The sequence below is a fragment of the Larimichthys crocea genome, chromosome XVII, assembly GCF_000972845.2.
Source record: "Larimichthys crocea isolate SSNF chromosome XVII, L_crocea_2.0, whole genome shotgun sequence".
Taxonomy (NCBI): Eukaryota; Metazoa; Chordata; class Actinopteri; family Sciaenidae; genus Larimichthys; species Larimichthys crocea.
The window spans coordinates 6,370,506-6,391,233 of NC_040027.1; the positions used below are offsets into that span (position 1 = coordinate 6,370,506).

Here is a 20,728-nt window from a genome sequence, read left to right on the forward strand (position 1 = left end):
TATGTTAATTGACCTCAATGACCATTTATGTATGAGGGATATGACCTGGAGCTGTGGTGTCATCAGACTCTCACAGCTCAGATCACCCATAAATGATTATCTGTGCAAGAGAATCAGCTAAATTTAAAGCAGCAGTTGACAACTTCTCAACTAGCTGGTGTGCTAACGGTATCTGCTTATCAACTCATAACAGAGAACAGTACCTCTGACCACAGCTCACAGCTCTTTATTTATGTTATATATGGGGCGGCAAGCCACCCCATATGCGGAGGCTCGCTGCAGAGGCCCAGGCTCGAATCCCGACCTGTGTGGCCCCTTCCAGCATATCATTCCCCATCTCTCTCCCCACGTTTCCTGACGATCTTAAGCTCTCCTATCAATAAAGACAAAAGGCCAAAAAAATAATATTTAAAAAAAATAAATAACAAAATGATGTTATATATGCACTCAGATGTTTTTCTGTGAGCCTTCTGTACACTAAATGGTCTTACTAGCTATGCTAGCTAATGCTGGCAGCCACCAGCATTAGCTAGCAGTGTTGCCAACCCTTTTCCAATAAAAGTCACTAGTGTTAGCGCTAAAAGACACCAGATAACCTTATATGCTTACCCGCAACATGCATGGGAATGAATTACAATATAATATTTGAAGATATTTCCCATATTTTCTGTGATGGGCGTCTGAAATGGAATCTAAATAAGTTGCTAAACTTTCCATTAAGAGGGCCTAAAAAGTTGCTAAATCTAGCTAGAAAGTTGACAACTAGTTGTTGCTAGTTTTAAAATGGTTTACTTCTACTTAAGTTAAGCAGTACACTGTAAGTCTAACGTATATAAATCAATCAATCCCATGGCACCATTTTTTAATCATAAAATTTATATGCAATTAAACATAATTAAACAACAATTAAAAATTCATTCAACAGAGTTCCACGCTTGATATGTAATCCAATGCTGTGGTCATTTATTAGCCTTACAGAAGCCATCGTTAATCTTCTGGAACCAATTATTTTAACATCTGTAAAGTTTATTTTTAATTATGTTTAAATGTGTTCTTGTTTTGTCACGCTGTTGATGATGGACCGTACCACCTGGTGGGAGGGGGAGGGGATTAGGGAAAGACCTCAGGCCGGCAGACAGCCAACACATTCAAATCTCCTAGCCAGCAGATTTTCATAGGATCAAATTGTTCATGTCCTGATAATATTTACAATGCCTTCATCTAAGAAGATGACTTTATTAATAGTGTGTGGGCTCCTTAAAATGTATATAAAACGCACAGTAGTACATAATCTCGGAATACATATTATAACAATCTTTTTATGACTGTATCACCCTGTAACATGTTTTGATGTAACTGAGTATTTTTATTTCTGTCATATGGCTTAATGTATATTATGTATTATGTCAATGCTTTTTTGCACCGCTGTACCAGCACAAGAAATATATCAATTAGGAGTTCAGCAGTCACATACTGAATAAATAGATTACGCAAAAGAAATAGCTGGCATTTCAAACGCAGTCTCTCAGTTAATGTAGAACAAGTGACAACATGGCAGGTGCTGTCTCCTTTTACCATTAGTCTGCAGCTGCCAAGTGTCAGTGGGACACACTGGCTTGGAATTAAGCACACACACACACAACCAGGATTACCACCAACCACCGCTTACTGCCTACCAATAACATCGAAGCGTAAAAACATTCAGAATGGACAGATTTATGAAGACATTTTCATATGGCATTTGAAAAATGTCTTTATTTGTTTGGCATGATTCTTTAGAGAGGGGCCATGATTAGTACAAGAATAAAGTCAAATCAAAAGGACTAACATCATTTACTTAGAAAATCTCTGCAGTTTGAGCTCCTACATGCTAAAGTTTGAAAGATCCTCTTACCAACCAAACATGCTTGTGCATAACAACATAAAAGGAACCATAGATTAACATTACATGCGTATCTTCATACACTACATACAGTACATGTAGATTCAAAGACTGTGGGGTCATTTTCCACTTGATACTTTGTGCGTCCCACGTGCGTACAAGAGATTTCCATCTGAGCTAATTACATGGCCACTTCAAACCATCACCTTCCTGTTTTCTGGTTGTGTGCAGTGCAGTAAAATCACGTGAAACACAAATGTTGATGATGAAAAGAAACTAAAGCTAAACTGTATCAAACAACATCCAGCATGGAAACAGCTGTGCTGCAGAACATGATCATGAATACAAAGCAACATGAGTAAAATACACACAGTAATATATACTCTTGGAATACATGTTAGAACAATCTTTGTATTTATGGGTCACCTCATAACGTTTACAATGACTGAGATTATTTTGAGCTTTATGGTTTATGTATTGTCAATGCTTCTTTACACTGCTGGAAAAGGATCAATCACCAGTCACATACTGAACTGATACATTATCTTGTACCCGTGGTGTATGAGCACAGGATAATTGGTAAAGGCGTACTAACTTTACACAGCGTGTCCGCTGGCAAAAAACAAGCTTCCCTGAACCATTCAAACTCTCCTGGTCTATTATTATGGTCACAGTAATGCCTCAAGCTAGAGAAAAAGTGCATCAAACTCACGACAGTTCACCAGACTATAAAATGCACCTGAGAATATAAACACATAGCCTACTTACATTGATTCATGGATTGAAAACGTTAAGCTGCATCACCATCTGTCAGGACAACATAGTGTAGCAGCAGCTTCACTTGAGCAAAGCTTTAATCTACTGTATGTTTGGCTAATGTCTCGATGCTGAAGTTGTGTATTTAATTCTCTGTGTATCTATAAATCTATAAAGGGTGATGAAGTGATGGGCAATATGAAATGCCAAACTTAGTGCCAATCATACTTGAATTGAGTCAGCATGTCCCACCTTGGCCACCAGATTCAGAATGACCCAGGACTGGTGTTTAGTTATTATTCAATCTGAAATTTGCTAAATCCTTTTTACGGTCTAAATAAAGTTAAAATGTTCTGTGTATTATTAATTGCATTTATAGTCTTAATGCTTTAGTATCCTCTTAAATATTACACCATTAAGCTGTCAGCTCAGGTTTCAGTGCTGAGCTGGTGGCAATTTTTATCCCATAACATTCTCAAGAGAACCCAGCACCATGGGGAGGAGGGTGTGTGCGTAACCCGTTTTAAAAGCATAAGGAACAATTATCATAAAAACTCACCTCAACATAAATAAACTGGTGCCCTATGACCTTAAATAGATGGATGTATCTGAAACTGAATATATTAAGAAATGATCACACTGATCACACATTAAGATACACAGTTTTGAACTGAGCGCATGGTACTGACACAGTGATGGATGTTAGCTGTCTTTAAACACATTCAGACATTCTTGTCTCTGTGGTTCAGCATATGCTGTGCAAGCTTTGCAGCACACTGGAAGGATTTGTCACACTCCACACACACAAAGATCCTTCCAGCGCAGGTCTGCTCCTGGTGAAGCTTCAGCGTGGCCAGGTGACTGAAGTTCTTGCTGCAGCCCGTGCAGCTGTGGGGTTTCTCTTTATTGTGGATGTACTGGTGACGAACAAGGCGGGAAGCCATGGCAAACGCCACGCCGCACTCGGTGCACTTATGGGGTCGCTCTCCGCTGTGAATGGCCTCGTGCTCGGTCAAGTTGGAGGACTTCGTGAAGCACTTGGAGCACACCGAGCAGATGTAAGGACGCACTCCCCTGTGGATCTTCTGGTGCTCTGCCATGCGACTGGCCAGAGCAAAGGCCTTCCCGCAGTCGGGACAGGAGAAAGGTCTTTCTCCCAGGTGCTTACGCTCATGTCGTTTCAGAGAGAGGGGTTTATTAAAGGTCTTGCCACAGTGCGTGCATGGGAAGGGCTTGTCGTTGGTGTGCATGTTCCGCTCATGCTTTCGCAGGTCAGAGGAGCGAATGAAATCCTTTCCGCAAGTGTTACAGACGTAGGGCTTCTCACCGGTGTGTGTGCGGATATGCTTCCGGTAATCTGAGGACCAAATGTATGTCTTGACGCAGAAGGGGCAGTGGTATGGTCTCTCACCAGTGTGTAGACGCTTGTGCTGCTGCAACGTGCCTTGGTGAGAGTAAGCCTTGCCACATATATCACACACATGTGGCTTGAGGCCAGTGTGTGTTTGTAAGTGACTCTGCAGGTTGCAGAACTTCTTAAAAGCCCAGTGGCAGTGTGTGCACTTAAAAGGACGCTGCTCCGTGTCAAGTCCATTGCGTTTTTTCATCGCGACCAACAGTCGAGGGATCTTGTCGTCTTCAAGCTTTTTAAGCTGCTTCTTAACATTGTGACTATTTACATTCTTCTTTATGGTCTTATTCCCACCTGCACCTGGAGAATATTCCTCAACATTCAGCTCTTTGAGCTTAGATGCTCTCTGTTTGACTGGCGCATCCATTTGTACCTTTTGGCTCTTGAGGTATTTCGAGCAGTTCCTTTTCCTCTTTTGTGCAGCATCCAAGAGCACTTCATTAGATCCATATATTTTATTGTCAATATATTTAGTGCATTGTAAAAATTCTCGCCCGCTGCAGTCCTGGTCATCATTAAGTCCTGTTTCGTCACCCGGTGAGAGCTCAGCAAACTTCTCCACAAGAGACCATTTAGGCGTTTGAGGGTTCAGATAAAGGATTTCAGCATCACCGTTCTCTGAAAGTGAGTTCATACCTACACAAATACTGCCGAACGAAGAGTCAGCCTTCACACTGTGAGCGCTGATTAGGATCTGTCTGTTTGGCAGGGAAGGAGTGACACAATGCCTTTCTTGATGTTTCCTCTTACTTCTCTTTTCATCAACTTGTCTGTCAGACATCCCTGGGGAGATTTCATCAGCCATGGCCACTTGTGCAGCAATACATGAAATCATCTGCACCAGTTTTAAGCTGTTCAGGGAATTCCTGATGCCTCTTTAAAAAGACCTGAAAACTGAAACACACAGAGCATGTTATTACCGTCCTCCACGTCAAACCACAATGGATCTTATTTCAACATCCATTTCTACAATTAAATCCTAAATCTGGATATAAACGATCAAATCATATTTGGAGTCTTTTCTTCATAGTATTACTATCACCGTACAGATATTCAGTATACTCCTCACATAACTTTGCACATTGCAGTCATTTAACACCCAACTCCCCAAGCTCAACACACGTTCCTCCAGATATTTTGCATCTGTTTCTATAACAATAAATCATACTACCTCCATGGCTTTTAACTTCAAATATTGAAAACATTTTAGTGGCCTACTTACCCTGCGGTCTCTGTGCGAGCAGGTGAGGTGTAGCAGATGCCACACACAAGTTATACTAGCCTAGGGGTCTAGTATAACTCTGTGGGTGATGTCCAGTGGTGTTAACGGGCGGAGTTTGGCAGCTGAGCAGTGGACTCTGGGTCAGCATCTATCCTGCTAGTCAGCACAGGAATGTTATGTTAAGGGCCAGGCTCAGCTTACCTTTCACTGACTTAGCTCACCGCACGTTTGTATATAGCCTGCAGAGGAAGTTACACAGTCAGACTCACAGGCTGAGAACTTCCCGTTAAACTGAAGTCAAAGTAAAGACTCAACTTTTAACCGTTTGTCAGCTGCGAGGTTAGAATGTATTCACATGTTTATGCTAATATTTAGGTAATGTACAATAAAATTGAAATTTAAAGTCAAGCTTCATGTTCATGTTTTGTAAGAATATTTAACTTTTGTTCTTCTGCCGTGTTGTTACATAAACACTGCGCATTAATACTTTAATTGACTTATTAGGTTATGAGGCAATAAGTACGCTAAGGAGCAACTAGTACTAATTAACAAATTTATACTTTAAGTGACATTCCCATTGAACTGTCTGCTTCATATCCCAAAGTGGGGTTCCCCCTCTGGGAGGTTGCGAGGCAGCAAAGGAGGGTCGCAAGATGATTTTCAGAAATCAAATAAAATTTAAAAACTTTTAGAAATAGCATACTTTAGCCATAATTGTAACAAAACATTTTTTTTTTAAAAGTTAAATTTAAAATAAAAGCCTTTGGATCTTTTTTGTCCATTCTGACCCCTGAGTGATTACGACAGATTAAGGACATTAGCAGCAACAACAACATTAGACAAGCTCTATTAGCATCGTGCTAAACATTACAACATGTAACAAGGACAGATCATCTGACATCTGGGGATCCGCAAGTCTCTGGAACCCCTGTCTTAGAGAACATGTTATTGTGGGCATGTTTTTGACACACAATGACAGACAGATTGTCTTCAATTTAACCTTTGAAAAAAAAGAGGATTTTTTTCTCTTTCATGGAAACAGTTTTTGATTTTAATCTCCCGTCCTGAAGATAAGGCTATAAGGCTAGTTGCATGTCAACTGTATTCTCTCAAAAGAGCAAAATATGGACTGTCTTTAATTTGGTGTGACTTTTTGGGAGTGGGGTGCCTGGGAAACTGGATGCAGGCATGGCGTTCCGAGAATACCTGTTACATGTGCTGCTCTTATTTTCAGGCGATAAATAAGCTGCAATTCAGTTTTCTGTCAGTAGATGGCCTTGTTTCCCTTTAATATTGGTGATTTAGGAACCATTTCAACAGGCTGAAGCATTCAGTGAAGAGTTACTGAGCATGCCATGGTGGTGTATTCTTTAGTATTACTGCTTTTATTCTCGAGAACTGGTTCAACAGTTTTTGGGCGTTTCAGTTTTCTTACATTCTTTTATCCGGAATTTCTGTTGAAATAAAATCCACTAATTATACAAAATCCCTCTGGCCTGCATGGAGATCAGTGGCCTACAGGCCAAGAGAGAGCTGTTTTCTTCCATCAGGACAATTGCCCTCACTTTTATCCTGCAGAGATAGACATGGTTTGAGCAGCCAGCATGTGTAAAGTAATTGAGAGAATCTCGTGAGACTAATGTCATAATTAAATGGGTAGTGCTGGTCTGCATTTTCCCAGAGAAGAGCAGACTGAAATTGGACACGTGACAAATCATCCTTACAAAGCTCTGTTTTAAACTCAGATGCACTTTGTTCATCTGCACATATCAAGTTATAATCTCCGTGGAGTTCAGTTTCCCACACAGCCACACCACATTCTGGTGCGTTTCCTAATATAAGCTTTCAGAAATATTGAACAATGTCCCTCGTGTTAACTAATGGTTGTATGTGGACGATATCATAATCATAATTTTGGAATATGTCATGACAACACAATACATCAGGACATCAAAAAAAAAAAAGAAGACTTTTGGGAAAACTACAACATAAGCACAGTTGTGGGTTGGTGAAATAGTTAGGACTGTGACTCTGGTGCTGCACACTGTCATAGTTATGTAACTGTGTCACTGTGCATATGCATGTGTTGTCCATCTGAAATCAGTACTTCATTGATGCCTTAAATCCCAGATTTTACCTTCATTTAATCTGCCAGTAACAACAAATAAAAAAATGTATTGAATTGATACTGAACTAAAGCTGACTCATGTCTTTGTATTAACCAGAAGCTGTCACTATAAAGCTGTGATCTATGTCGCGCAAGTGTATTTCGTAGTGACGCAATAGATGAACCCGGATTCCAAAGCTGTACTAACAACCAGCTTCAGGAGCATCACCCAGGAAGTCTCTGTTGGGATTAAAAAGATTGTGGTTTGTTAGTTTACTGCATGTTTGTGTTTCTTCCAAGATCCCCAATAAAGAAAGTGTTCCTCTCTCATGACTCAAGACAAATGTGTACTATCTGTATAGATCACCAAAAAACACAATGCATATGCTTTGCTAGAAAGTTGGCCATGTATGAATATATATATATATATATACATACATACATACATATATATATACATACATACATACATACATACATACATACATACATACATACATACATACATATATATATATACTGGCACACCGCTAAGAAAAAGTGCTTAGTCATTCAGGTGGTGGATCTTGAATTTCATTGTGGAGTGGACTGCCCTAACTGAAAACATACCCGGTCTTGGAATTTTCCACAGAACTCCTTTCTGTGGAAATTGTTGGATTTGCTTCGCTATGCATCCAGTTGCATAAGTCAAACCCTACAGGACATCTACCCACATTGTACCTCCTAATGCAGACCTGATGAAGTTATACCATGCAGTCTCTTCATCTTGCGTATACTGCCTTCTTGTGACACTGTAGCCTCATCTTACTAAAACTTTAGATTTTATTTGTTTGCAAATTAAATTTGACATAATTTCCTTTATGGCAAATAGGACTACTAAAAGTGGTCAAAATAAACAATCATATTGGAATCAATATCATAGCACACAAGACAATCAGATACTGTTGTATTAATGATCCGACATAATCATACATATCACATCACAATAAGCATCAGGCTTTGACCCACTTTGTATTTCACTTTGCCCCATTAAACACAAAAAGGTTAGAATGAGTACATTCTTTATTGAGCTGTTTCCATCAGTGATTACCAGCAGATGTGATTACCATCATATTAAATCCATGGGAATGCTAACAAGCTTGACACTGTCAGTGGCATGCAGAACTGACAACTCTAATGTGCCGTCTAACTATGGTATAAAGAAGTGTTGTACGAAGCACTGTAGAAAAACATGCCTTTGCTGGAAGTTACCAGATTAGTGATGTTATTGTTCTGGTCTCCAAGGAGAATCGGGTGTAGTGGAAAGTGATTTCTAACACAGGGTGTTGAACTGAGTGATCATAGTTTATGGGCAGTTTCCCTCTTCAGAATTTCAGGACTGGACTCTGAGCCCTAACATCCATTATCAGGGTACTGATTCCTAACTGAGTGTATTAGAATTAAAAACTGATTTTTCTATACGACACCAGGAAGCTTGAAGCATGTATTGTCTTCTTCGCCCTCAGCCTTTTGTTAAAAAGCAGTTGGACTGCTTGTGCCTCCGGCTATTTTCACACCTGTGGTTCTCTCATTTTACATGGATTTTCATGCTTTGCTCTCATCATGACAGAACTAGATCCAGATCCAAAAGGCAAGACTGAACTTATTGTCATTAAGGTTAAAAGTATTTTAATCCGTTCGGGCAGTTGAATTTGACAAGTACTTGGCTGTGACAAGCATCAGATCATTAAAGGCTTAAACAGTAATTTGAGGACTTACAATGAATCCATTCAGAGACAATCTTTATATTTTCCATCAACAACACACACTGTGTGAGGTGTGTTAATTCATGTATATATATATATATTTGGAACTACTCTTATTTTTTTTTTTTTTTATTACGTTAAATTTGGTCAACTTCGTATTTGACACCTGTTTGAACTATGGGAGTAGTTCTCAGTTTGAGCTCACAGTCCAGGTAACCTGGCTAATAAACTGAGCTTACATTAGCTAACAGCAGCTATAGTTTGCAGCAGTTTACTTTACTGTCTGTCAGGAAACTCTGTAAGTTTCATCAAGTTTTACCAAAATCTGTGAAATAGTTGGTGGTGTGTGATCCTCGTGGGAACCTAGAACACAAAGTTACAAATCTTATGGACTGATGTACGGCGGATGCTGCTCACCTGATTACACGTCAGTAGAAAAGTTACACAATGTTGCTTTTAATCACATTTTTTCTATTTTGTTTCATACTTCTACATCTTCTTAGATGCATTAAAATGCATCACAAATACTGTTTAGAAGCATTAAAAAAAACACTTTTGTCAGACCTATATCAAAATTACAAATGCTTGCAAAACCAAAGGTTTGATTTAAGTCAAACAATAACATCCTACATTTGTCCCAGGCTAGTTTTATCTTAGCACAGTAAGTGAAGCTCGGTGTGTGGAGCAACACACAAACATCAAGATGGTAACACTTTGAAACACTTTTTTTTTTTTTAAACATATGAAATATGTTTTTCTGAAAACTCTTGTGAGGAAATCTAGCTGGGCCGCTGAGGTCATCTGCTTATTGAGGTGTTTTCATGTTATCCTTTACGTCAGACTCTGTTGGGTTTTGCTCACCCAGTGCTTACTTGTTTGACCTTTGTAAAATTCCATTATCTTTGTGGCTGGAAGGGTGGGGTGGTGTTGCCCTAGTGGCTCCTGAATGTCCTGGTATGGGGGATTGTAAACTGCAGGATGAGATCTGGCAGTGGCAGAGGTGAGAAATGCCATTAGAGGGCTATGAAAGACAGCTGGAAAAAAGAGCCTAGAAAGTCAAATCAGTCATGAAAAAAACTTGCTTTGGCTTATATTGTGGCTCACAGGCAGAGCGGGTCGTCCACCAATCAGATGATCGGCGGTTCGATCCCCGGCTCCTGCGGTCTGCATGTCGAAGTGTCCTTGGGCAAGACACTGAACCCCAAATTGCTCCCGAAGGCTGTGCCATCGGTGTGTGAATGTGTATGAATGGTTAGATCCAGAAACTGATGAGCAGTTGGCACCTTGCATGGTAGCCAATGCCATCAGTGTATGAATGTGTGTGAATGGGGTGAATGAGATATGTAGTGTAGAGCGCTTTGAGTGGTCGGAAGACTAGAAAGGCGCTATATAAGTACAGTCCATTTACCATTTACCATTTATATTAAATTAGTATTATTATTATACAACCAATTCAATATGTTGTCAGAATGATGTTGTTTTGTTATATTTAGACAAACAATGAAATAAATACCCAAAGATAATTAAAGATGATGCCGTGTGCTAGTCTGCTGTTTTTTTTTTTTAATTGCCAAGTAGCCAGGCACACGTACTTGACACATGTTTAGCAATGAGTAAGACAAAACAGGAAACAAGTGAAAGCAGTGTTTTAAGTGTCTAGTCTGGTCATGTCAGCCAAACACAGAAGAGAAAAACAAGTGAAGCTTCAACTCATGTTTACAGCTTCTCATGTTTGCAGTGACTTTTAGTGCAGCTGCTGTCAGCTTACTTGAGGCTGGCTTCAGAACATTTCAACCTCCATAATGTTCAAATGTCCAACTTCACAGCAGAAATAAACATGTTTACAGCCTGATACAAAAAACACTTTTGGTCTCTATAGCTAATTTCCCCGTTCATGACAACTGTACTGAGGATGAATTTATATACAACTCACCTGTTCACATTATATTAAGGCTTAAAGTTATACAGAATTAACAGCATGAACGCTTTGAATGACAGGTAAGTGCCGTTACAGATGACTTAATAGAGCACCCAAGTGTCATTTGGCCTGCCTCAGTTCCACTGATGATCCACGTCTTTGCCATTTTTAGATATGCATGGCAGGTGAAAGAGGGAGAAAAGACAACATGGCGGCAGCCAGCACTGCACATTTTCAGCTTCAAAATTTGAAGATCTATGGGTGACGTCACTCGTTCACTGTCATTGGTTGAAACCCCCCTGAAACGAATGTAATGACACTACTACTTTTGTCCAATGGGGCCGCCATAATCAACTCAAAATTCCTTGATGATGCTTTAAAGAAATGGGATGCAAATGATTAATCAGAGGTCCTGGTAAGCAGGTAACCTGGTTTCCCCCACTTCAAGGCTTGTTGCTAAGCTAACTGGTTGTTATCTCTAACTTAATACATGTAGCTCTAAACTCCAACTATTCTTAATATGAAGCTACACCAAAGAGACCTGAGTTTAGCTTAGAATCAGGATCAGATCTAGCACAAAGAAATGGTGGCAATAACTAGCTTGGTTCTAAATAAGGGTTTATTTAATTTACCAATGTAAACCAACTAGTTATTGTTTTTAAGGAAGGCTATGTGTTGGACTATTCCCTGTCTGGGAGCTGTAACCTCCTTGAGTCTTGTCATCACTCTTATGTTGCTGTGGCTGTTTTCCCTTTTCAGTCTTTATGCTAAGCTAAGCTAACCACCTCTTGGTTGTAGCTTCTTCTTCTGCATCATGGCATTTTAACGTAGAGAAAAAATAATAAGTTATTTATCCAATTACCCTATGAATTGAGATGTCTGCCATGTTTACATGATATTTTGTATGTTAACGTGCACTCAGCTTATTTTTAGGCTTGTCACTTGCTTTTCAGCTCTCTCGTGTTTCTTATCACTGGGTCAGCTGTGGTGCACGTGCAGCAGGACGTGTCCACAAGGCATTTTTGTGCTGGTTTAAACTGAATTGAACCATGCTGTGTCCCATTATCCAGCTGGAGAAAGTAAATTTATCAATAGACCGGCCATAGGAAACGTTCAGGACAGTGAGGGCAGTTCATAATTGAACAAATTATACAAACTTCCATGTGTTTATAATGCTGATGACGTTATTCACAATTTGTGGTGGTCTGATCTCTGTCCATGCTCTGTCCGGGGTTCTTTAACCTCTCTGTCTCACTGTGCAGTTCTGCTTTCACAGCTGCTCAAGTTTCCAACCATCAGTTCAGCCAGGCTGCAGCAGTTTTCACTATATGTCCCCAAACCCACCGCAGCGGGGGAGGAACCTCTTGAGGGGCTTAAAGTGAAGGAACAGAAAGAATAGCCAGTCTGTTGTCACCAGTCATAGTTGGACTTAAAGGCTCTCTAAGCAGAACTCCAATTATGTGATGAGTTTGGAGCTAATGCAGTCGAGGATTGTCGCTCATCTGCTGTTTGAACTGAAGACATCTGATTAAGTCTCAAATCTGAATGAGTTGCAGTTCAAATGGCTCTTTATTTAAAATGAATAGTCTGTGTTGTATGATGAAAATGAAAAAGTGAGATTATGTAGTGTGTCTTAATATGTGATACACTGGCCTTTATGGAAATGATTTTTTAAAAAGTGCCACAGTTAGTCAGCTGCACTCTTTGTTCTATGCACTATACATTTTCTTGACCTGCCTGTTGTTATGTAACAGCCTGGTATAGAGCCCCACCCCCACCTCTCCTCCACACACCAGATTGCCTGAATTTTAGACTCCAGCTTCCATGGAAACCAGGCTCTAGGCATAATGGTTTCTTCATGAGACCTCCTCTTTGTCCAGTTTATCTGTCCAGGTTATCATATCTGAAATATCTATGTTTATCCTTGTATTGTTGCCAAAGTGCTTCATACTGTTGTACGGACAGCACAATGAGGTCAGATAACATAAGAGAAGCTGAGAAGGGGCTCAACTTGTAATGCAATCGGAACATTTCTATAGGTTGTGTAACAATATATATGTAGTACAAAACATACACACATGAGAAAAGACATTTCAATGTCTGCCTTCTCAGGCATCGCTACAGTATGTGCTGAAAGCCTTAATTAAACGCCTCCAATGTTTCCCTATTTCTTGTTATATCTGCAGTATGTCCATATGTTTCTTTGTAGGTTGCATTTCCATACAGTAACATAATCTGATCTTAGCTTGGAGGAATGATTTAGGAGGCCAATGTAACGTGATTTGGATTTTGTTTGGCAGTGAACGCAGAGCCAAATTGAATTAGCTGCTCTCAGACAGCTGTCAAATACTTTGCTACAAGGAAATACTACTACACGCAGTCCAGTTGTAAGACCATTGATGCTAAATCAAGAGGACGGAAATACAGAGCTATAGTGTAACATACTATATACTGTATATATTGTACTGATATACTTAAGGGAAAATAAACTTAAATTGCACATTATTGTGATCAAAGCTTATTAATAGATCTTGGTTGCAAAGTTTGTTCGAATTAATGAAGTACTCTATCTAAATGTACTAATACTACTCAGTTCAATTTGAAATTGCTGCAGTGACTCCACCTTTGTCCCTATAAGGTAAACTGTGCCCAACCCGCTGGTGTGCAGTCCCTAAATCTGTCCATAGGCAACAAACTCGTTCTACGTCATGGTATAATTGTATACATACTAAAGCACGGCATGAAGCTAACACTAGAGCTGCCAAAGCTTACTTTTTTGTGTACACAAGTGTACATCAACCAGTATGGTTAATAAGTATACTAGCACATTGATACATATATTTCCATTTATACGTATAGATACATACATACACACATTTGTATACAGTAAATGTTTGATGAAATTGAGATGACTATTCCTTCACTGCTACTTGCATCGGGTGGAAGTTGTGTCAATGTCTCAGTCAAGGACATAAAAAGATACAATAAGAGACACAACTTTTACTAGGCCACACTGTCCCCTTACTGACACCAGTGATCCCAGTTCACAGCCCTTAGACTAAAATAAACTTTCAAACACGTCCAGTTGTTCATGTTACACTTAGGCTAAATGCCCAAAAAGCATAAATCACTCAAAGACAAACTTAATTTAAATATAAAAAATAATATTATTAGTTAATAGTGGTACATTTAACAAATAACTGGCATTGTCTGTTGGCCTGAGGGTTTGGTCTAGAGTGCACTAAACAGCTGTGGTCAGGAGAATCCATTTAAATATCTCACTACAGCATGATTTTAGAAATGACTGGCAGAAATGAAACATATTTTGAATTTACAGTAAAATTATTATTATAAAGAAGAAAAACAAAAAAACAGTGAGGTCCTTTAAAGTGTAAAAACTTTTTATTTCAATGGGAAAAAAATAATCAAAAAACACAATAATAGCCCCTTTAAGTTTGCTGGGTGCACTAACAATGTGTGGAATTAAATTCTCAGTGGCCATCTCATTTCCTTGTTTTGGCAAGAAACCACGTTGGGCCTGAATGTGAGGAATGAGTTACCCTCACCAGCCCAGTACATACTGTATATTTACTCTGGTCAAGACTTTGTAGGGATTGTTATGAAATGGAGAGGCCCCATATGACATCTATAACATGACAAATCAAGTGAAACTGGAGGCAGTCACGACACTGAATCAGTTCAAATAGAAACAACATGGTGGGGACCTTTGAAGGAGAATACAGTGCACAAAACAAGTATGCATGTGTCCTTTAATGTGATGTTGTAGGTCAATCAGGCTCACACTGAGTTGCGAGTTGAAAGATGTTTTTATGTAATGCTGACAACTATTTACTCTAATTACTAAATGATATTAATTCTGCAAATTTGTTTAAGTAGCTAATGCAGCATGGTGCGTTCTACATTACTCTGTACAACTGCACAAAATGATATCAGCTCTCAGATTGAAATCCTGTCTTTACGTTCCTGTCTTTAAGAACTAGTCCATAGGCTATAGAGACATACTGTACATCATAACAACATACCAGACAAACAGTTACACGCATTATTTCTGTATTGACCTGCCACAAAAGGCTGAGTGCCGTCAGCAAAGGCTGAGTACTCACGTTGATAAATATGTCAAAGCTCTTTGACATCATGTTGATTTTGTAGGTAAGGCAGCCACTCGGTTTGTGAGTTGTTTAAATAAGGAGAAGGATGTGAATGTTGCCTCGTCTTAATTAACCACCATTTGTTAAACGTTACAGCACTGTTTCCCTTCCCTTGACGTTCAGGTCAGGTTTCAGAGATTAATATCAGCTGATAGTCTGGATACGACAAACAGGTTCTTGAAAGAATACAACTTAAGGCAAAAAAGGATAAATGGGGGAGTCAACACCAGATATAAAAATGCTAGATGTTTATTTAAGTGTTTGTTGTGACAATAACAAGTGAAAACAGACATGCATTCTTAAAAAACAAAAACTACAGAAATGTGCATGACTTATTCTATCCATAACATGATAAAAATCAACACTGTGACAGAGACAGGCCAAGACTGATAAAAACATTCAAATGCCTTTGGGATCCTTTGGGTCAGAGTTACCATCTACAGCAAACCTGCTGCATTCGGACTGTTGTTAGTACAAGTTAAAACACATTACCACAATATGATTAATTACAAATGATCTTTTACCATGGCATCATGACTAAATGCAAAAAGGCAGTGTTTGTGCCTGCGGTAAAGATTTGCTTCAACAAAGAAAACAATTATCTTTTCATCTGTCAAGTAGAAAATTTAAAAACGTCTTGGTCGTCGTTGGTCTGTTCATTTGCTGTAATCTGTGGGCTCCTCCCCCTCTTCTTTGAGTAAACATGTGCGCACCAAGGCCTCCGTGACAATGTAAGGGTCGCAATTGGCGGATGGACGGCGGTCCTCAAAGTAGCCCTTCTTGTCCTGCCCCACTGAGCGAGGGATGCGGATGCTAGCACCACGGTTGGCCACACCGGCTGAGAACTCGTCAATGCTGGATGTTTCGTGATAGCCAGTGAGGCGTCTGGCATTGTCGAGCCCACCTTTGGGATCGTAGGCCCGGATGTGATACCTGTGTCTCTTTGCCAGCCTTTCAATCGCCTCCTCAATGATTCTGTGACGAAAAGAGGGTACAGGAACGCACTCAAAACCCACAATTCAAAACCGAACCACAGTTAGACATTTAAACAATTAAAACATTTTCTCACTTAAGTCCACCATCCTCTCGCATGCCCTTTGTGCTGAAGTTGGTGTGGCAGCCAGCACCATTCCAGTTCCCTGATATTGGTTTGGGGTCAAAGGACACAATCACACCGAAATCCTCACACACTCTGTGAAGGATGAAGCGGGCAATCCACAGATGATCCCCCATGTTGATGCCTTCGCAAGGCCCCACCTGGAATTCCCACTGAAACAGAAAGAGCATTGTAAGCATTATTAACCAAATAATCATTAAATGGTATTTCACACTGTGACTGACTAACTACAAATGGATGGAAGGCGGACAACAGAAAAACAACAGGGCGGTACCTGAGCTGGCATGACTTCAGCATTGGTTCCACAGATCTTAACCCCAGCGTACAGACAGGCTCTGTAGTGTGCCTCCACTATGTCTCTTCCATAGGCCTTATCTGCTCCCACACCACAGTAATACGGTCCTAATCAGGAGGAAAGAAACTAAATATTAACACTCGGTCGCTCACATATTAAATTTCAGTAAACAAAGAGGTAAGCTATAATCCGATAATCACCTTGGGGACCTGGGAAACCGTTGGATGGCCAGCCGAAGGGATGACTGTCTGTTCCCAGGAGAGTGTACTCCTGCTCCATGCCAAACCACGGGTGGTTATTCTCCACCATGCTCATGATCTGTTTACAGGTTTTGCGCAGATTGGTCTCTGTTAGAACAACAACAAGGATTAGCTGAAATGCAAGACAAGTGTAACTGCATAGATATTTAGGTTGTTTTTTTTAACGGCTTACCTGCTGGTTTACGGTTGTACTTGAGGACCTCACACAGCACCAGCTTGTTGGGGTCTTTCCTGAACGGATCCCTGAACATGGCTGCAGGGATCAGAAACATGTCGCTGTTGGATCCCTCTGACTGGTAAGTGCTTGAGCCATCAAAATTCCACTCGGGAAGATCTGACGCAGAAAGACAACTGAAATCAATGACCTACTTCAAATTCTTAAAAATATCTCTAACCATATCTGACTGTGGATGTTTGTATTGATCATACAAGAGCCATATCTTACCCTCGATCGTTTTGGGTTCAAAATCCAAAGTTCTGGTCTTGCAGCGCAACCCCTCTCCAGATCCATCTATCCAGATATACATGGCTTGGACCATGTCCCCCTGAGGGAGATCCATGTACTGCTGTTTAACAGCTTTGTTCAGTTTTGAACTTGCTGAGGTGGCCATTTTCTTGACCCCAAAACCTGGAGTGAAGAGGGCAGATGATAAGTATTACACAGCGAAACCAGTGTCTGAGAGGACATGTAAAATGGTGAATGTCACGATAAAGACACATCAGGTTAAAGTCCATATTATTTAAAAGGAAAACTTAAAAACGCCATAATCATCTGTTGCTCTGACTCACATGGTTCAAGGAATGAATAAGAATAATATATATAACATATGTTATTGTTGCACAGCATCTGTATTAGGGCAAAATCAACATCTAAGCAAAAAAATAAACAGGTTCAAAACAAAGCGGAGATGGATCCAGCAGCACATCTCTGTGAATATGTCCACTTACCTTATGTTAAGTATAGAAAAATATCGACAGATTATAAGAGTCTATTGACTTGTGGTCGGTGCGATGCTTTCTATTGTTTTTCATTCCTGCTTCCTCCACTGCCTCCACGCTGGATTTATACAACTGCCGAGCATCTCCGCCGCCTCTGATTGGCCAACAGAAAACGTGACCTGTTCATGATAAAATGACACCCGAGTCACCCGTTCATCGTGGCGAACAACTGACAAAAAAAATAATTAATTATATTAAAGATAGAAATCCCAGGGAGTTTTTTTTCTTAACTTTCAACACATTTTCATCAAATCATGTGCAAAGAGTGAAAAGCAAACGGACTGGATTTAAAAATGTGACACAAAGAGACAAGCAGCCATGACATAAACAAGTGCTGCGCCATCTAGTGGCGATAAACCGACAGACGGACAGAACAATGTGTTCCCAAAGTGTTGTTGGTTCATTTTACCTACATGTGGTTAGACATACTGATACATCCTGTCCTGTTACACAAACACACATCATGCTGCTGCACTATTCAGTGTTGGAATGTAACAAAGGAGGCTGCATTTAGGTTACTCAAGTACTGTACTTGATCACAAATTCTTAATACTTGGTCTAAGTGCTTGGCCTGTCCTTTCTGAAGTTAAATAAACGGTTTAAATCCCTCTTGGATGACCTGGAAATGAACTGTCACAAAGCTGACTGCTTTTCTGACCTCATGAAAAGGTGACTTTATCAAGATATGTGGCTCTCAGAGGACAGCAATGCTATTAACATATTTATAACTTATTTATAACCTATAGAATGAGTGCTGTAAAACTACCCAACAGTATATGAAGTAGCTGAGGTCAGCCTTAAATATCTACAGCAAAATGTGAAACACACCTTAATGCAGCAGTAATATGAATCCAAAACATGAGATATGATGATAAAACACAGACAGGGACAAAGTAAAGTCAAGTAAAGCGTCTGAATACTTGCACCGCACTGTGCTGTAATATGTTTGAACAGAACTACACAGAGATTCGGGAACCGGGCGTTCAGCTACCAACTGAGGAGTGCAGTGCCAGCCCACAGCTCGTTTGTGCCTTTTAAATTCAAAATAGAACTCCTTGCAATTTAATGGGCATTGTCTGAAAAAAAGTGCATGCACATAAACTAACACATTTAAGTAAGTATGTATTCATATGAAAACGGTCCAATTTTTGCCTCTGAAATAAAGTGGAGTCAAACTAAAGCAACAGAAAATGGAAGTACTTCAAATGTTCAGTTTATTTACTCTTTATTTCGTATTACTTCTATATGTATTTCCATTATTATTTATTACATTTCCCCTTCATGTTATCATTTTTCACTCTTTTTAAAATGATAAATGAAAATGATTGCAGCTGATTGATCACATGATTAAATGTGATCATTAAACTGAATTGAAAATTGGATGATTATTACAGATTCATTCAAATGAGAGTAGCATTTTATACTAAGGTTGATGTGGTGTTTAATCAGCCATATTTGTTTTATTATGATAATATATTTTAGATCATATATGCATTCTAATCAAACTACTACTAAATAGTTTTATCATGCTATAGCTAACACCTTACTAATCAAATGTTTGCAAGCAAGCAAGCATTTTACATTTCTGACAAATCATATATAGTCATATTGAAAACATTTCTAACCGGATTAAGGAAGAAAATTTGACATGCGGCTCCTCCCAAACAAGTTTGTACACACAACTGGCAGTATAACCCTAAGACAGACCTGTCATAACTTGTCAGATATGTTTTCACTTCTGAAGTTTGAAATCAGGTGCTCTGAGTGTTATGTTGAAAACACAGAGTTGGTTTTCTGTCTGAGAAAAGCCAAGACTGATACAGATGCTAGGCGAGGAAACAAAGCTATGGCGTCAGAGAAAGATCGTTATAATTCAAATGATCTAAACTGACTAAAAACTTCATGCTGAAATGTAAACACCACTGAATTCAGAGCACTGGAATCCGTCCATTTAAACCGATGTGATGTGATTCCCCCCTTTGAAATTTCCAGAAGGTCATTTGTAAGTAAGTCACAGGGAGCTAAACATTCCACAACATATATATTTTAAAATTAGGTATACAGTTGCTTAACACTAGATACTGCAGGTCGTGAATAACCAACCAACATATTTCTGAAAGAAAACACACAAACTTGACCACAACAGAAGGAAACAGCTGTATAAAATCAACAGATAAAAGCACTCCAATGAGCTGCCGTGAGACCAAAGAGTCACCTTTACTTCTAAGGTGTATAGCAGGCTACAGAAAACGTATAATTAATGAACAATATTATAGTTCACGCTCAAAGGGGATTGCTAAAGCTTAAATTAGGCAGAGGATTTATGTCTGCAGACAGAGTGATCAGGCAATGAAGTGATAGGCCCTAAAAAAGAGTGGTTCTGCATCATTCCATGCTTATTAGATTGTTGTTATTGTAGCCAGACTATTGATATATTAAGTATATGAATAGATTTAATGTACATAATATAATCAAATAAACCAAATCTGTGAAAAGCTTCTCTATGGTTTTGTGTGACCAGGCTCTGAGAGAGTGTAGTGCCATGGAGTTTTGTTGAATCAGGTAGTGCTAAGCCTGAAAAATAATTCCCAAGACATTCACTTATATGTGGAAAACAGCCAAGGTAATTGTGAAACTTTTACAGCCAAAAAGAAAGGGCAGGTTTGGACAAAGAGACAACATGATTTCAGATAAAGTAATTATTGTAGGTGATTTTAACATCCATGTGGACAACCACAATGATAGTCTGAGTACTGCGTTTATCTCTGTATTAGATTCAATCGGCTTCTATCAGAGTGTAAATAAACCGACTCATTGTCTCAACCACACTCTTGATCTTGTTCTCCC

At 39.4% G+C, this 20,728-nt stretch overlaps 2 protein-coding genes across 3 annotated transcripts; both read right to left on the reverse strand.

Annotated features, from left to right (window-relative positions):
• Nucleotides 1-212: 212 nt before the first annotated feature.
• znf648 (zinc finger protein 648) lies at nt 213-5,617 on the reverse strand. The gene is made up of 2 exons (XM_019261963.2): nt 5,272-5,617; nt 213-4,943 (listed from the first exon to the last, which is right to left on the reverse strand). Exon 2 carries the CDS (start codon nt 4,882-4,884, stop codon nt 3,361-3,363), a length of 1,524 nt encoding a protein of 507 aa, XP_019117508.1. The 5' UTR covers nt 4,885-4,943; nt 5,272-5,617; the 3' UTR covers nt 213-3,360.
• A 9,824-nt stretch (nt 5,618-15,441) lies between these two features.
• On the reverse strand, nt 15,442-17,990 carry glulb (glutamate-ammonia ligase (glutamine synthase) b). Of its 2 annotated transcripts, XM_019261975.2 has the most exons (7): nt 17,831-17,990; nt 17,328-17,510; nt 17,055-17,216; nt 16,823-16,969; nt 16,602-16,729; nt 16,280-16,479; nt 15,867-16,185 (listed from the first exon to the last, which is right to left on the reverse strand). In XM_019261975.2, the coding sequence occupies exons 2-7, from the start codon at nt 17,491-17,493 to the stop codon at nt 15,867-15,869; spliced, it is 1,122 nt and encodes a 373-aa protein (XP_019117520.1). In that variant the 5' UTR covers nt 17,494-17,510; nt 17,831-17,990. The 2 variants fall into 2 exon arrangements, with proteins under 2 accessions (XP_027146105.1, XP_019117520.1); XM_027290304.1 differs by lacking the exon at nt 17,831-17,990 and having other exon boundaries at nt 15,442-16,185; nt 17,328-17,493.
• Nucleotides 17,991-20,728: the final 2,738 nt, after the last annotated feature.

Excerpts from the sequence above, each read along its gene's own strand:
- znf648 (XM_019261963.2), bottom strand. The coding sequence starts at position 4,884 with ATGATTTCATGTATTGCTGCACAAGTGGCCATGGCTGATGAAATCTCC.
- glulb (XM_027290304.1), bottom strand. The coding sequence starts at position 17,493 with ATGGCCACCTCAGCAAGTTCAAAACTGAACAAAGCTGTTAAACAGCAG. Across the intron at positions 16,480-16,601 it reads CTGAAGTCATGCCAGCTCAG|TGGGAATTCCAGGTGGGGCC; the intron begins GTACCGCCCTGT and ends TTTCTGTTTCAG. Across the intron at positions 16,186-16,279 it reads CGAGAGGATGGTGGACTTAA|AATCATTGAGGAGGCGATTG; the intron begins GTGAGAAAATGT and ends TTTTCGTCACAG.